The sequence below is a fragment of the Dipteris shenzhenensis genome, chromosome 18 (genome assembly GCF_047967505.1).
Source record: "Dipteris shenzhenensis isolate YYH24624 ecotype China chromosome 18, Dip_SZ_1.0, whole genome shotgun sequence".
NCBI lineage: Eukaryota > Viridiplantae > Streptophyta > Polypodiopsida > Gleicheniales > Dipteridaceae > Dipteris > Dipteris shenzhenensis.
Genome location: NC_141613.1, coordinates 34,256,501 through 34,274,940, shown reverse-complemented (window position 1 = coordinate 34,274,940; position 18,440 = coordinate 34,256,501). Strand labels below are relative to the sequence as shown.

The following is an 18,440-nucleotide window of genomic DNA, read 5'->3' as shown; positions in this document are numbered from 1 at the left end:
CAAGACATGTACCATTTGCTGCCCAAAAAAGAGAGGTGAATGTTCCAAAAGCATTTGTCTGTGGATCTCATCCACCATGATAACCTCGAAAAAGCCCCTGGCTGCATAGTGTACTTTACGAACAAAAGAGCCAGCCAATGTGCGTGTCAGCCAGTTGCCTATCTCTGCAGCAGGTGGCATCCGGCCTGGAAAGAATAATATAACTGCATTCTTGGCATACTCTCTCGCTGGATCCACAATTTCATCAACCTCAACCATGAGGCCAACTGAGAGAACCGAGTCTTTCCAGTCTTTTCTCGTATCTGCAAATCCTTCATGCATTACATCATATACTAGTTGAGCCTCAAGTGTGTCATGCATCGGGTCATGCTGACCGTCAACCTGCTTTTGCTTCTTGCAGGGAGCCGAGCGCTCCTTTTGAAATGTTTTTTCATATGAATACTCTGCCATGACTTGGTAAGAAAAGGAGCTTGAGGATGAAGTACCTGTAAGAGGGTAGAAGAAGCCAAAAAAACCAGTCCCAAAGAAATATCCACAGGGAGCTCACAAGAGAAGAGAGGAAGAGTATAGCTGGTGAGGAGATAGCAGAGGGAAAGGTAAGATTGTGATACAAGACTGTTAGGGAAGACACCAGAGCAAAAAGCCCCCAACCTGTACGGCAGGAAGTACAAGATTGTACGGACGATGCTGAGTTGTACGGAGGTATATACGGGCTGCACTGAGAGAAACTTGACAGTACGATGGTACGACTGAGAACGTGAAGACTGGCCTGTAAGGGAAGGTACGGGCGTACGTACGGAAAGGTACGACGTATGGACGAAGTACGGAAAGATACTGGCATACGGACACCGTACGGTAATCGTACAAATGTACGGACGGGGCCGCGTAGGTTTCTTGACTAGGACAAAACGGAGAGCGATGGACACCTCACCGAGATTGCATTTACACACCGCAAGCAAACGTAGGCACACCTAGGAGATGTACAAAAGGTACGGTAAAGCAGCAGCTGATGCAGGCCTGGACGGAACAGCTGAGGTGGGCTAGGATTTGTACGTCCAAAACACCGTACGACCTGTACGGGTAACCGTACAAAAGTCACAACAGGGGCTGGAGAGCAGCAGACGCTGACCTGAGCAAACACACACACACACACACACACACAATGTGAAGCCTTCACGTTGTGTGTGTGTGTGCGCGTGCGCTTAGGCAATCCCCTCTCAGTTCATTAGATAGTCCATTTACTTCTCTTACAATGAAATCTTCTGATATTGTTGAGTGCATGTCCTTTCTTTGGGGACTGCTCTTTGTAATATAAAGATACATGGATTTCACCAAAGAAAAAAAAAAGTGTCGGTGCAAGCGTGTGTGTGTATGTGTGTATGTATGTATGCATGTATACCTATACATACACATATACATATACATACACCCAGCCACCCAGCCATCCACCAACCCATTCACCCACCCTCATATAATTGCACGTCTCTGATACATGTACTACTACAAGCGCAAGCATGTATGTGTACACAAACAATGCATATGCACACCACACACATGTACACATGCACCCGCATACAAGTAACAGCAACTATTTTAATCCCTGTTGATCATTGGTTCCTACATAATATTGTTGGTTTAAATTTTTTATGAAGGAGAGTGTATCCTTTTTGTACAGCAAGGAGACTATTATGAAAAGAAACTTGTAAAAGTTCAAAGAAGTGATATTATCAATGATGAGGTTGTAACATGGGGGAATAATCTGAATCCACAGTGGGAAAACACCATTGGCTTCCATGGTTTCTGAGCTTCTATTCTCCAAGCTTCCCAAGTCAGGATTCCCTGTATAGCAAGTGTCACACTTTCTCTCATATCCAATGCAATGGTATGGCACATTTCCAAGAAAGATCGAGGCATCATTGAAACTTATCTTCCTTGAATTAGCCCACTGAAGATTTGACTGCTTCCTGCAAGGGAGGCTTCCCACTCTATTGATGTCAATAGAATTTGAGATAATTTGAATACTATCTCCCTCATGTCTGGTCTAGCCATGCAATGTTCATCAACACAGGCCCTTGCCAATCTAGCCATCTGCACAGGATTTTGAGACAAACATCAGAGAATGCACATTCTTAACTCACAGGAATTCATAATTTTCTTGCAGTAATGTGCATATTTGTCTCTGATATTTCTTTTAAAAGGATTTTTAACCTACCCAACCCGTGTCATTTTGTGCAATTTTTTAATTTGAAATTAATTTCACACACTAGCCAAAAAATTTTAAAATTAGTCAGGCTTTGTATGTACAGATATTCACCTTACAAAATCCTTCTTCTGGGAAGCTTCCTTGAAGGTTTGGATCGACATAAGCCTTCAATTGCTCATGATCCAGTTCGCCTTTATGAGAAAGTGTATACATCTTCAATACAACGACGGCATTAATGCAAATTAGAAATTTCTTATATTAATGGTTGTCACCATTACAAAAAGAGTACATCCCCATATGTTTATGAAAAAGGACAAAGAGAAAACTGTACAACCCCATAAGTTGACTTCTTTGTCTTTATGAGTTCAAATTGCAAACAAAAGCAAATTTAGCACAGCTAAATTCATGGAGGTGATCCTTGAAGGGTGCAAATTGATTGCTCATTTATTAAATGTCCAAAATCAGGACGTCAAGGAATTTCTTTATGTTAATTGCAAAAGCACTTGATAATTTGCATTTCTGCTCAATGAGAACTGTTGTGAATTGCTGGTTTGGGAAGACATCAATATTGAAATATTGGAAGTATGTGGTTTAAATTGTTGCTACGCATTTATGCTAGTTGATGAGCTTCCCCATGTGGGTCAAACAATTTGATCAGCTTGTTCATAGTGAAAGAACTGCAGAAAGTGTAGAACACCACTGCAAAGTCATGCCAAGAAGCTCATAATCTACCTTAATAGGAAAAGACAGCCAATACTACAGTGACTCCATGCAAAATAATAGTGTTCAAGGGTCTCACAGCATTGGAATATAAGAAAGTGTAAAGGAGATTAATGGTCAAAGGAGATTAACGGTCAAGGTCCATTGTTTCTCAGCACACATCCACTTAATATTAACATCAGGTCAAGAAGGAAACAAATACGATGTCTTATTGAGAGCAACGTCCCACTGAATGCAAGTAAAGCTTATGTAACGTCCAAGGACAATAGATTTGGAAAACGTGAAAGACAAATAACTTATATCCAGTAGGACAACCATTTATTGGAAAAATGCGAAAGCCAAATAATTGTATCCAATTGGCAAATGGGATGCAGAAATGGACAACAAGAGTGTTTGTGAGAACCTCGAGGGTGCTAAAGCATGGTCGTCTCTAGTTGTGCATGTTAGACGTGTAGGGAAACCAGAGATTACGAATTGCCTTTGCATTCATCAGTTGGATAGAAAAAAAAAGTCAAGCAAGCATGTCTCCAAGATGGCCTTATCAATATCTGATCTCCGATATATCACTCCTAAGGAACACCTACCTACCAATCCATTGCATCGATCAAAAGTGCCTTGCACTCTGGCATTTTCCTACTAGTTCTGCAAGTTCCATTTCCCAACCTACGGTGGTTAATGCATTGCAATCCCTTGTTCATCCAGCAGATGCCTAACAATATCATCTTAAGTCATAGGCTACACATGAAGAACCTTGAGCAGATACTTATACAGCTAGCTATAAATTGAAATATTTTTTGCAAAAGACTTTGTCTATAAATCCAAGATCTATGATAAACATTCTCTAAGTCAAGTGGTGCAATTTTGCAATCTGCATCACATCAAGGATTGTTGTCCAAAGGAAGATCAAAACTGTAACCCTGCCAAAAAATGCATCCCCCCTCATCACAGGAAGAGATTGATAGACAGCCTGGGCATGTGGATTGATTAAATTCTTGATGATCATGGTAGACATTTAGGCCTTTCTGGTCACATGCAGTTTTCTAGATGGGAGAGAGGTCACACTTCCTTTGCGGGCTTCTGGAAGGCCTTCAAAAACGTTTCAGATCTCAAATGGTTAGTCACCTCAATTGAGCAGACTGATGTAGCCTTACCAGTGGATTGGCCCTTTTAGGGGAGAAAAAACATGCTAAAACTTGATGGATGGGGGCCTTCTCAAGGACAGGTATCCCGCTTCAGGTCATACGTCTCCGACGGAGTTCAAATTGGGGTACTCTGGTTGATAAGGATGCTTTTATCTTTGATGTGCACTCTGAGGGCAGGCTCTCCAAATGTAAGGATCAGAGTATTTTGATGGATGCCTTGAGGTAGCTAGGATTTTGGGTCATGTGGAGTAGTGCTTTAGGGATTCTTTAGATCCCAACCCTGAGAGCATCCTTTTAGGCTCTTGGGAGGATGTGGATTTATGGGTGTGTCCCCATGCAATGGGACCTCGGAGGGTGGGAATGGATTGATGCAGGGAATTATTTGAACAGCCTCCCATTAGTTCAGTATACACTGTTAGCAATGCCAGGAGATTCCAAATGAGTATCATAGGCTGGAAGCATCTTGTTGGGAGGACTTTCAGATTTCAGTAGATGTGCAGAAATCTTTTTGGAGAGGGCTCTAGAAGTCTCTTAGGAATAGAAGAATCACTTCTTTTGTTTGGCTTTCTATCCGTGGGAGGATCGCAGTTCATCAGTAGAGGTCCAGGTTTGGGACTCCTTGTCTACGTTGCTTCTCAACACAGTAGTCAATTCAGCATTGCCTCTAGGATTGCAAACAGGATAGGAATGTTTGGAAGCGGATTTCGGGACTCTGGGTTTCTTTAGATCAGTGGCTTGGCTCTCTCTTGTAGGGCCCCAAGATTTTATGAGAGGCATGGCTGTTCTTGGGCATTCTCGGTTCGACATCACTTAATATGCAAAGGTCCTCCAGGGCAGCTACTTCCAGGAGGACTACTTTCCTTAGGGAATGGAGAGGTTGTCCCTTCTTTTCAGAGGATACTACATAATTGAGATGGCACTTTCAGTCTCAGTCCTGAATTTTTGGTCTTGTAGGGCTCTACCCTCTCAGTTTATTTTCATGCTATGCATGATGTAATTCTTGCCTTGAGCTCTTTTGCTCTTGGGGCTTTTTTCATCCTTAATAGAAGTCTTCTTCACAGGGGAAAAAGAAAGTGCATGATTGTGCATCACTCGATCAATGAGGCCCAATTCATGCTTAACAAGTGGTAAGATGATGGTACTCTAAGCCACTCCATTCACGTTCAGGCTGCATATTGATCCTTGAACCAACCTAGTCATGCCAGTTTATATGAGCATTAGAAGCCAAACAAAAGAAGTGCATAGCTCATCTAACATGCTCTAGGCTTCGCAACCCTTCAAAAAAGCACCTATGTCATCAACAAAGTGCACATCGAAAAGCTTCACTCCAATGGCAAGAAAGTACCATGTAGACAAGTAGAAAATGCTTGGAAAAAGCTTTCGCTTTCCTCTGCAAGAAAGAGAAAGAGATAAAAAGCTAGAGAGAAGCCCTTACCAAGCCAACCAACGAACGTGGGTCAGGAGCTTTGTCATTGAAAGCCTTGCTTCTACTCAATGCTTCCAAACCAGTTATGAGTTCCATTAGCACTACCCCAAAAGCATATACGTCACTCTTATATGTCACCTGACCATCACGTATGTATCTGCACACAGAACACATGTTGAAACATTACTACCAATTCCTGCACACATAATTTCCTTTAGAATCATCTTTTCTTTTTGTAGCCTTTAAATTGCTCAAGACTAGCACCATGTCTATAGTTCCAAACATTGGTTTTTCATAGAGAAGTCGACTATCAATCAATTCATGATGGTCAACGCATGAATAAGGTACGTTACTGAACTTACTCTGGAGCAAGATACCCGACAGTTCCAACTACTTTTGTGGTTACATCGTCACCTTCGCCACCAGTTTGTTCTACCAGCTTTGCCAAACCAAAATCCCCCACCTGTTGTTTCAAAAAAAGATTCAGTTTCCCATTTTTTACAGGAAAGGGGACCTGGTAGTCAATCTATCCCTTTCCAAAACTGCACTCCTGTCATTTATAAATATTGTGTTACAGTTATCATGATAAATTTAAATTTAATGGAAGAATAGAGGGAGACATAGATCACCTTTGCTCTAAAATTCCCATCCAGTAAGATGTTACTGGTCTTGACATCACGATGCACATAATGTGATCTTGTGTGATCATGGATATACTCTAATCCTCTTGCAGCATCAAGTGCAATCTGCACTCTATTTGTCCAGGACAAAGGTTGATACCCTGCACCAATCCATAACAATATGATAAATCTAAGACTCAAGTTATTATCTAGGAAATGCAAAAACAACGGTCATTTTGCTTGTTTATATGCCATTTTTTGTGCAGGCACCCCAAAAGCGTTTTCCATATATAGAGCCTACGTAAATATTGACTCCAAATATAAGGGTTACTGTGACACAAAATTTGTGAGGATGCACTTTTTTTGCAGTTTTCATAGTCATAGACTTTGTCTGTGCAAGTTTGTCTATACACTTGCACGCTCTCACAAGGCAAGAGGAAACACGCCTCCACACATTTTGAAGCATTTCTACTCTCATAGGTGTACATTCACAACTCTTGTATTTAGTTGAGAAAGTGAAATCTCAGGAAATATTGAGTGGACAGAAGAAGTAGGAAAATCATTGAAGTTCACCCAAGATATAGATGAGCAACAGGCACACACAATTCCACTGGCTTTGAATTTTTTCCAGTGGTGATATTTATATCAAATCTTTCTTACTGCATTTGTTTTCACCGTAGGGCAATTTTACAGAGGGCCTTTGAATGAAATAATTTGAGTCCCATAGACGTATTTGATCCTGATGGGCAACTAGATCGACCAACATAAGGCCATCATTAAAGCCAAACAAGTACTTCTGGGGCAATAGATTGGACACATGGCACAAGCACTACCGCTTAATCCTAGCATATCACCTTGTCATTTTAATGATCAATCTTATAGGAGGGGAGACAAAAGTTTTGGGCACCCATCACTCATCAGGATGATAATTCTCCTTTACAGGATGTAGTTTCTTTGCTCTACTTATATCTCTTCCAACACCAGATTTGCCCCATTGGTGGCAGAAGGATTGTGTTATTGGCTGTTATGGTAAGCTATGGGCCATTCCTCCAGATTTGAGCTTCTGTAGGTACCCCAATTTTTCCCACATGGGAGGCTCGAGATCTTTGAAAGACTCTGCTTTGTTGGAACTACAATGTGAAGATTGCAACCAGATTCTATTGAAGAAACTATAGTATTTTCAAAGTATGTCAGGGTCTCACAGAGATTTGTCTCACAAAATCACTCATTTGCCTAACATAAGGCTTTGCAAAACATTCAAAGAACCCATTAACATTCAAAATTATGTAACTGAAGCTCCATAGGTTTTGAAATAAATCTGAGAAGGGAAGGAGCACTACAAGATCAGCTCTTCAAAGATGAAGATGCCTCAAGAAGAGGGCTTTCTGCCTTGATGGAAGCAAGGGCTTGTGCCCTGATGAAGCAAGGGCTTGTTCCTTGACAAAACAGGGAATCACACTCTCCCTACGAAGGATGAAGGACCATGGGATCTGATACAATGTTGAAGGATCGGGGGGAGAGAAAGTGGAGTGCACAAGAGATGACTAGCTATGCACTATGTTGTATTGCACATATATACATCTTCATCAGTTAGGGTTAGGGCTAAGGTTTGCCCCTATGCCCTTGGAATAGTCTAATTTACACTATTCTTAACATCTATAAAAAACAATAATAGAACTACCACAGAAAAATCATCAATAAAATTGGGAGCAATGGATTTCCACCAAAACCATAATTGGGAAGATTTTGGCCACAAAAATTTTCCTGCGTACAAGTGTATCTTACACAATTCTTGAGTAGGGTGAGATACATAAGTCATAAATATGAGGATTCACCAAGGAACATATCTCAAACTTAAATTCTTATTTCTCACTTCACAAAGAAGATACCTTTCTTAGCAGGATTATGTAGATGGTCACTTAGAGCACCATGCTCTGCAAACTCATATACCAAGTATAATTCTTCCTCTCCAACTGCATAACCATTCAGCTCGACCTGCATTCGATTTTAACAATAATCAGAATTTGGTTCCAGTGTGAAATTCCAAAAACTAAGAAAGCCTATCAGCTCCCTTTGTAGCAAGCCTACATCATCCAGCCATCCTCTTCCACTATCCTCTTTCATCAGACTGCTTCTGCTTGCCCCACATCCCTCTATGCTTCTTGTTTTCTTTCTTCTCAACTTCTCTCTGTTCTGGTTTTGGCCTCTCTCTCTCTCTCTCTCTCTCTCTCTCTTTCTCTCTCTCTATTAGTAGAGACCTTAAATTAAACAAGAAAAATAAAACTCTATGAGAGGGTCTAAAATCCAATGAAGGCTTTCAGAACAGAAGAATAAATCTATCTGGTCTCATGGAAAGCATGCATTTACACGCGTCCAATTTCTATAATATCTCTGAAAATTAATAATATGGGTCCCAATGTAGATCCCATTCCCATAATAATATATCATGTGGGAATCATAAAGGGTGGAGAGCTAACAAAAGAAACTCCCAGTCCCTCGTACAGATACATCCTGTAGGAATATATAAATCTTTGGAGTAAAGTTGCCCCTGCAGGTATAGCTCTGCCTCATAATTGGGTTGCTTCTCCCCATTTCGTAATATGTGTCCTCTGGTTCATTTTTGACCCATCCAACATTGCATACCCTTAAATATTTGTAGAAATTCTTCTCAATTGAGAAGGATGGCACCAAAGACACCAGAGATAGGGTTGCATGGAACACCTTGACTCTCTTTAGGCTCCACAAAGGTCTACAAATCTTAGATGTACACCTACAAATCAAGGCCTTATTAGATAGACTTCTTTTATATATGTACAACTCTTGGGTTCAACCCTATAAACATTTCTTCCTTTATGGTAGCATGACCTCTGCAATTATTGGAGCTATTATTATCTTATCCTCAAGATGTTATCAGCACTGAGCTAAGTTCTTCCGCACTAGATACATGAGAATTCAAGATAGTTTATACCTAGAATTCCATAATTTTGATAGATGATCCTATAGTGGGATCTGAGTTGAGATCTAGAACTTTTTGGGACTACATACTCACCTTTCTAGAAGGATATTGTTTCAGTACTGTGTGGACCTCTCAAGCAGCATGATCATCATTGTAACCGAGCTGCTGATATCATATATGTTCTTAGGATCATCATTCAAAGAGAGATCCGATCCGCAAGGACAAGAGACATGTGACAGCCAACATCACAAGGCATGATACCCCTTCTTGGTTTTCCTCGCTCCTTCATGAGACTACCACTTTCTTCATGATAATCTTTATGTTGCTAGATGCTATGTATTTTGATTTGTACACTTTGCAGCTGACAGTACCCTAGAAGGCCAATAGAAGAATACACAGCATATTGCACTGCATACGAGGTTGCAGATTGATAGATTTTATGTGGATGAATGGACTTTGGATAGAGGTGGTACTATATGCATTGCCCCTAGGATATCTACTTCGAATCACTATCATATTATTATTTTTGTTTTTGAGCCTCATACTCATGCTCGGCCTGCCAGTATTAGAATACCATTATACTGAGGAAGATCTTTTAGTGGCAGTTATCTAGATTTGGGATTCCTACTTGCAAGATGGTTGTGTTCTTCTCCTACTTTGGCAATAGCTCTTTCAGATAATAGTGGTTTATATCACTATGTTGCTAGGACTAGAAGATACGATATCCTTAGGTAGGATTGCTATTCGTCAACATCAACTGGCAGCCTTGCAAAGGGAGAAACAAAAAAGACCTTTAGATGCCTTGGTCCACGAGCACTTTGCTACAAAAATGCTCACCACCAGCCTCTCATGGAAAGTCTAGGTGAGATTTCATATCATACATTTGGGTTCAAATAGAGGGAAGAGTCAATAGACACCTTTTCTCTACTCTTTGTCCTAGACTTGGTAGAGAAAGTGTTTCTCACTTGATTGCCTCTAATGGGGTCTTGCAGTTATTCTCTCATACTGTCATGCATATTGCTTCTGCATTTTATGCTTCCCTCCTCAATGTAGATCTAGACATGACTGACAGATATAGTGCCCGTTTAAGGATTTGGCATATAGTCTCAGTGTTGGTGAAATAGGTATGAGGATCTCTCTTAATGGATAATTCACCAACTTGGAATTCAGGACTCATTTAATTTCCCTGCACAAGGGGTAAGTACCTAAGTTAGGCCTGATTCACTTACTGAGAGTCTCATCCATCTCATCCTCAAGAAGGGATGATTTTTTTTAATAAATCAGTGGAGACTGATCACACTTTTAGGCAATGGCATATAAATCCAGTGAAGGCAAACAGTCTTTGTTTACAGCCTCTACTTCCTGATAATACATGACATACAAACTAGTTTTGTGCATGGACACAATAATTTTGATAATATCTTTTAATTATCGAGGCCTTTGAGGGGGCTAAACAGAGCAGCTAGGACCTTGCTATTCTACTCTTGGATTCCAAGAAAGATTATGACAAAGTAGATTGGGGCTTTCTAGAGGACACACTACTGCATTTTGGTTTTTTTTTCCATGGGTCAAAGGTGTGTCCTCCCTTTACAGATCAGCCACAGTTAGATCCTTATCAGAGGTGTAGAAGAGAGAGGTTTCAAATTTCTAGATCAGTCCATCAGGGATGTCCTCTTACCCATCTATTATACTTGTTTGGGTAGCGGCTATAAGCTTTTAGGTCAGATTTTAGGCATACATCTCTTGGTTTCAGACTCACTCTCAGATGGGATGAGAAGCTTTTAGACAACGAGCTTGTAGATGACACAAGAATTTATTTGGATGCCTCTCCTCAGACCTTTATACCCTTCAAGATGTTTTTTTTTTTTTCAATGATGCCTACATTTGGGATAATTTTGCTTGCATCATTATGTATTTTATATTTTGTACATGTGAGGCATGGTGATAAGTTTTTTGGGTACAACACAAATATTGTCATATGACATCCACCATCTTGAACATATAAACTGAAAGAAATAATACAAGGTGCCTTTGTTCATATGTATACTTTATTTACAAAAAAAAAAAAAAGCCTAATAATATTGTTAAAACCATTAAAAATTAAATCAATGAAGACGTGAATATATAAAAGGAAATTTGAGTAGTGTTACCAGATTTGAATGGTGAACCTTGCAAAGGACTGTCAATTCTGCTAGAAACTCCCTTGACTTAGATGCTTTCATTTTTTTGATTGCTACCTCCTGCCACAAATAATTTGTTGTCAATTTCTATTTTAGATAAAACGTATCTCCCAAATGTCAATAAAATGACGTTCTCCTTTTACGTTTCTCTGGAGAAGAAAATGTAAACTCTTTTCTCCAATCACTTGTTGACAAGTGTTTCTTTCTTCTTTGGCAAATAATTTTCTGGGTGAGAAAATTCAAAAAACAATTTTCCAATTGCCACACTTATTATATAAATAAACAAATTGAAATACTATAAGAAAGAAAAAGAAGCAAGAAGTTGTTATGCTAAGGCTGACAAAGAACCCACGAGGCCTTCAAAATCCAAGGTAGAGAAAACATGACAACAGAAAATCTCCAACTCAAAGAAATCCATATGAAAAGAAAGCCACGCTGGGAGCTCCTGCTCCTAGATGCTCCTTGCTCCTCTCCGTCTACCTCGTGTGCTTCCACCGCCCCCCCGCCGCCCCCTCCCTCTCCCTCTCTCTCTCTCTCTCTCTCTCTCTCGCGTGCGCTCCTTGCCTCCTCCTGGATTTCTCAGAAGATCTCAGTTAGGAGCGATAAACTAGGTAAGAAAACAGTATTGTGTAACTGGAGACCGATCACTCTTCTCTCTATGACCTATAAGGCTCTACCAAAATAAATATTACATCAATCGACGCCTTCTAAACTTGACATCATCCATAGTGCTCAAGTCAATAATGACATAGTAATATCTTTGACTACCCTTATCCAGGCACGTGGCAGCTATAAGTAGTCCTATCTAGAGGGCACCATGCTCCACTCTGTGTCAACACTGAGTCCATTGTGTCTCCAAAGTATATCTTGCATTTAGTAGAGTTTTGGTTCATGGAGGCATGTGAGAATCTATGAAATCTAGCACATTGGGCTACCTTCTTCATGCTAGAAGCAAGGTGCAAGAGGTATCACCTTTGGCATGAGGAGCTACTTCAGTCAGGTTATGTAATGATCCGTTTAAGGTATATATGGGCAGTGATTGCAGCTCTCCTGCTTAGACTAATTCCTCAACTGTCTTACTTGAAAGAGTCCTCATCGAGTAGATAAAAAACAAAGCATTCTTTATCAGCCTACTAGCTTGCAGAGTTTGTCTCAATTGGGTTCCAAAAAGCTCCACCCCCAGCCTCCTTAGTTTCCAAGTAGTCCTTGATGCAATTTCATCCTATTATAGAAACTATCCCTGGCATTTAAAGTGGACTCTCACCTTAGCCTCGACCATTTTGAGTTTTCCACTGGGTTATCGGCTTCAAGTCATGGTGAGCTATTTCTGACTTCTATTTATGCAAAAATACTGGGCTATTCTCATAGTCAGAGAAGCCAACTCCGCTTATTACTCTGCAGTGCCCATTTCCTTGCAGAGAGTCCAGACCTCAGTCTCCTTCTACAGACTTGGCTTGGGAAATCATTGCTAGTCTTCTAGGTCTGCCTTGGCCAGGAGGACGATTTTTGTCGGAGCATGAGGGTTTTTCCTTTCTTTTCTGAGACCATCATATGCACGAGTAGACATTTCCAGCCACAGTCCTAGTTCTTTTCAGGTTTTTTATTTACTAAAGTTTTTGAGTGGTATATTAACATGGGTTTTTCATGCTCTGCATGATGTAATGATTTTCTTGTCTTGTAATTGGCACAAATCCAATGCATTTTGGGTCAAAAGTCAGCCTTCTCCAGACTGGGGATTGGATATTCCTTCAATCGAATTCAGAAAGGGACCTTAGGTATTTTGGGATGCCAGGTTGGCATTGACATATCTCCCTCGTAGCAGTTCGCTCCTGTTTTAGAAGAATCAAGAGGAAACTCTTATTTTAGAGCTCTGCAAAGATAGATCTTGCTTCTAGATTGGTTGTGGTCAACCAAGTTTTATAGGCCACTGCCTCGTTTGTAAATAGTTTTGGCCGATACACTGCCAAATGTCTGAAAAAGGATTGCAAGTGACAAGAAGAAAAAGGACAATATTAGCAGTAAATTTCTTGCAACTACACTTGAGAACAAAGTTCTCAACCACAATTTCATTTTGTGAGGATGTGCGTGATGATACTGTCTTTGTAGCAAGATGTTTGGGTATGAGGATATCCAGCCACAAGAAAGAGAGGGCGACACCATCCTTTCTTGGGCAGGCGTTTCTACATCGAAAGGGCTGCACCTGACTATCTATAAATACAGACTCCAGACGGCTCATCATGGTATCTAAAATTACCTTAGGAACCTGGACTGTAATCTCATCTCATGCAGCCTCCACCTAGGGGGCGAACAGCCCTGTCTTAAACAATTGGCTGCAAGAGGAAGTATCATTTCCTAAATCTCATAGGGATTTGAGTCAATTTGTCCCTCCTCAACCTGAAAAGGAGGCAGTATGGCTGAGAGGGAGAAAAGGGGGCAGTATGGCAGACTGAATTGGGAGAAAAAGGAGGCAGTATGGCTGAGAGGGTAGCTGAGCCTTGAGGAGACAACCTGAGGAAAACAAGCGGAGGAAGATTGATGGTGGGGGAGGGGGGAAGGGGGGGGGCGTTAATGCACTCCAATGGAAGGAAACTAGAAGGAGAACAGGTCAGTTTGAACTCTCTCATTTCTCAAACGAATTGAGGCATTTTAGTGGGATGGTTCAATAAACTTGTTTTAGATGACTGACAAGTTTTTCCATCAATATATTCATGTGATACTATCCATGGATGATTTTTTCAAGTTAGTTTCGTTAAAGAAGATAAACTTTTATATTAGCATCTAAAGTTTGTATGCCCTAATAAAAATAAATGTTTGAAACATTCGCCAGAATTTGAAACTTTTATGCAAAAAAAATCACATTTTCGCGAGGATTTACATTTTTTCCTTCAAAATTCAAAAGAAAAAATATAAAAGAGTACTGCATTCTACTAATTTTTTGAAACTAAAAAAATTATCTTGAAAACTTTCGCCAAGATTTTATATTAATATATAATTATAGCTTTGATAAAAACATCCCTGATACTATCATCCTGTGCCTGATTTATAGAAGCTGTAAGAATTTTAGGGTGTCCAACCTACTTGATTTCGAAGGTGTCCGTGGTAAACTGCACCATATGCTCCTTCACCCAGCTTCCTGGATTCTAGGAAGTAAGAACAGGCTTCTGCAATTTCATTGTAGCTGAACACAATTTGATTTTCTGGCTCAAAGACACCTTTTGCATCTGCAATCACGCACAAAATATAGTAAAATATTCCAAGAAGTTAAAACTCTACAGCAACCAAGGCTTGCAAGATATGTACATAATGAATTCATGTCTTTTTCACCCATATAGCTGATGGTTCACTGCCCACCAAAATCAGTACCTCCAGGTAAGGTGATCCCACGCTTTGAATTGCTGTTAACACTGCCAGGCCGCTTAAGCAGAGGATTCCAAATCCCCAGGAAGCTATTATGACAAGAGGAAGTGCCCTTAAATGTCTGGGCGTTGGATTCAACGTCTCCAGTGTCAAATTGCCCTTTTGCAGTTGTCATCTGAGAGTCATATTTTTTCCTACTGGTACTAATGGCATGCAGTGTAATGATTATGAGACCCACAACTACTGCGACAGAAAACCCGATTCCAACGGCCAGCTCTACATATTTGCGCTTGTTAAATGGACCTGAGATACACAAGCAAACAACAAACGTTCTTCATAAAACATAGTATTTGGGCTTGTATTCATGCACTGTCTTCACAACCCCAAGGTATAGCAGAATTGCTTGCAATCAAATGAGCGGAGGGGCTATGATTCTTCAATCGTATTCTTGCTGGGCAAAGTATCTTTTATTTCTAAGGTCTAATTCTTGTGAGAAATGGAAATACAATAGCTCTTCTTTATGTAGCATGTTATCGTGGAGTGAACCATTTGATATTTCAATTCATCCATTAAACATTGATTGCAATCCATGGAATATAGATGTGAAAACACATGTAACCAGTGCACTCCTTTCCGCTTCCATTACGTAGAGTCTTGTGTTTTTCTTTAATAAGAAGACTTTATTGTGGAGTGAACCATTTGATATTTCAATTCATCCATTAAACATTGATTGCAATCCATGGAATATAGATGTGAAAACACATGTAACCAGTGCAGTCCTTTCCGCTTCCATCACGTACAGTCTTGTGTTTTTCTTTAATAAGAAGACTTTAAAAACCACGTACAACTATAAAGTCAAGTACGTTGCCATAAATAAACATACCATTGGTTGGTGGAGGATTGCCAATGAAATCTGAAAAATTAAGAAAGCAGCACATCATCATTAGTTATCATATTTTTGCGAGCTCATCGTACTTCTTATTTATGAAATTGGCATCACATTCACTGTGGTCCAACATTTACATCATCCTAAAATGTCAAAGTTGAAGCTTAAAATAAAAAATAACATTCACAAAAATGCCACGATTAAGGAGGGGTTCATGTTTAGCAGCATTTAAAATTCACTGTGCTTTTGGCTCCCAAATAACAATGGATTGCATACATGATGAAAGGGCAATCCTTATGACAAGTATCCCAGATAAGCACTATTAGCACCATGACATGGATTTTTAGTATTTCCTTGTTGCATATCCACTTTAATTATTCCCAAATAGAAAGTATATGAAAACCAACAAACAAGCAGGTCTGCACCTAAAATAGGATAAACGTTCAATGCATTTTGAGGGTCTAAAATGTGAAGTTACAACTCAAAGATGAGTATTTTTAGTCCTATTGCGTTCCCACACACTTTTACATGCGTTCCCAACCCACATACCCACTTTACATAAGTGTGCAGCCCCAATAAGAGGGCAGCTGAACCGCTCCTGAAAGCATGGTGGCAGCTGAACTACTACAGGACTCTCAAGGCATTGAGCCTCCTCGACAAGAGCATTCATCTCTACTGGGATGGGAATAGACTGGGCACGAAACCTTGGGAGCACATCTTATGATGCATGTGAACCTTTTTCTCATTGTAAAGCCACACATTAGATAATGTGCAGATGACACTCAACAAAATACAAATGGTGGTGACACTAACGGAAACTTGTGTTTATATGACGTAAAACAGCAGGTGTAGATGTTTGAATGTAGCCCCAGTTCCAGGTTAAAGTGTAGTCCTTCATGGAATCTGCTCAAGAATCATCAGGTTTACAGTGCTGTGTCTGTATATTTAATTCGCATGCAAATCTGTTGTTATGAGCATTATTGCAGTTGTGTGGACTAAAGCTAGGGATTTGTCTATGGGCTTTAAGGACATACTATCCACATGCTTAAATACCTTAGGAGAAAGCTTTCTCCTTTGACGATTTGAAATACAGATACTTTCCCACGACTCATCTAACTGCGAGGAGAGAAATGACGAAGAGGAATGGTAGCAGCTTTGAAAATGGATTGGGAGTACACGGCAGGTGATCTGCTCGTACAAATTTGGGAAAAGAGAAGATTTTGGACCAAAACTATTTTTGTCAAGAGAAGTACTTGATGTATACGTTTTCTGCGAGGTAGCTGCCGATCCCAAATCCAAGAAATAAATTTAAGGTTGGGAGTATCATCACACAGCATCTGCTGGCAAATGGATTTAAGGACGCGCAGTAAAGCTGTACGGAATTGGAGAGAGACTAACAAATTTCGACTGAGAAAGATGCGATGGTGCATGCCATATTTTCTGGCGAGGAGAGATTGGATCATGAGCAATCACTGACCTGGAGGGAGAGTGGAGGGCAAAAACAAAACTTGGCCAATCTGGATTTGGCTCGTGTTGGAGAGCGCGTTGAGCGTCGTAATCCCTTGGATGGTCGAATTGAATTGCTCTGCTATGCGTGTAAGTGTATCCTTCGGCTGCACTGCGTAAGAAATCACACTCGAGTACGGTGACGACGGGCAGCCACATCCCAGATGGATCTCGAGAGCGTATCCAATGGCTGGCATGGTTAGGCCACTGTCATTCCACGCCAGATTATCGAAACGGTTCGAGGAGATCTGAACGATTCCAGACCCAAAATCCGATTGTGTCACCATGTAAGTGGTCACTGCCATATACGCATTGATTTTGGCTGGGAGCACGATGCATCCACAATCTACGAGAATCAAAGCTCCCCCCGAATAGTTTTGACGTACACTTCTCGCACCGTATCGACTAGCGATGTCCATCGCGTTCTGCGATGGCAGCTTGTCGTTGGGCACATACAGGATAGCTGGACAGCTGCTCGATGCGGATGTGTCGCTGCATGTTATCGGATTCAGTGAGCAGAACGCGAGGCCGACCCAAACCAGACAACACGCGCATGCGAGTCCGAATTTCGGGGATAGATAGCCAGTCATATCTTGCACTGTAATGTGATTTCCGGCACTGTTTCTACAGATTGTTTTCTTCACCGCGCTTTTACGGTTGATCTTCGGGAGTTCCAGGTATTGCATCCGCAGCATAAAGAATCATATCACCAAGCTCCATGTTTTCAGTGAAGCAGCTCCTGCGATCGACGCATTGCTGAATCCGTCCAATAGCTCCGTTTCTCCTTTGTCTGGCATCGTTATTGTCAACTTCCAGAAACCATGGCCGGCAACGAATTACTCAGTTTTCCACTGTAATTGCGACTGGAGACGTACACCAGCATGGCAAAAGCAAACCTGATCATCGAGCGCACTCTGTAATTGTTCTCGAAGGAATACGTAGCTGGATGGAACTAGATATCGATTCCCAAAGACGCCTGCAAAATTGTTGATGTGCAAGGTTTTTTTTGACGTTGTTAGGTAGTCGATGGTTCTTGTTGTGGGTACTGTGGATCAAGCCGGCAATGGATCATAGGCAAACGAATATTAGCTAGAGTTGCAATATTCCGCGGGCACCATATGGATGGAAGCTGTTGATTAATCTCCGAGAGGCCAGCATACCATTGAAACTGCTGAAAGGAACTGACTCGAAGGACGTTGAGGCATGAGGGAGGCAAGCAGGAATGATGAGCGGAAGGCTACAGAAACGGATGATGAGGAAGATGATGGTAAGATGTGAAGAAGGACTGTGTGAGGATGTGAATAAGTGGGCAATAAGGTGGATGGTGCAAAGGAGCAAAAGGTCGACAGAAAGAATTGTAGAGGGTGGATGGGGAAGAAGCAAGCTGAATTGGGAGGGTGGGAAGAAGGAGGAGGGATCCTGGAGGAGCGTTGCATGAGAGGAT

At 40.9% G+C, this 18,440-nt stretch overlaps 1 protein-coding gene across 1 annotated transcript; it reads right to left on the bottom strand.

Annotated features, from left to right (window-relative positions):
• Nucleotides 1-1,603: 1,603 nt before the first annotated feature.
• LOC147891148 (lysM domain receptor-like kinase 3) lies at nt 1,604-17,478 on the bottom strand. Its single transcript, XM_087389858.1, has 11 exons — nt 16,968-17,478; nt 15,488-15,517; nt 14,611-14,907; nt 14,326-14,468; nt 11,218-11,307; nt 8,001-8,106; nt 6,121-6,272; nt 5,854-5,954; nt 5,501-5,648; nt 2,315-2,416; nt 1,604-2,088 (listed from the first exon to the last, which is right to left on the bottom strand). The coding sequence occupies exons 1-11, from the start codon at nt 17,413-17,415 to the stop codon at nt 1,924-1,926; spliced, it is 1,782 nt and encodes a 593-aa protein (XP_087245984.1). The 5' UTR covers nt 17,416-17,478; the 3' UTR covers nt 1,604-1,923.
• Nucleotides 17,479-18,440: the final 962 nt, after the last annotated feature.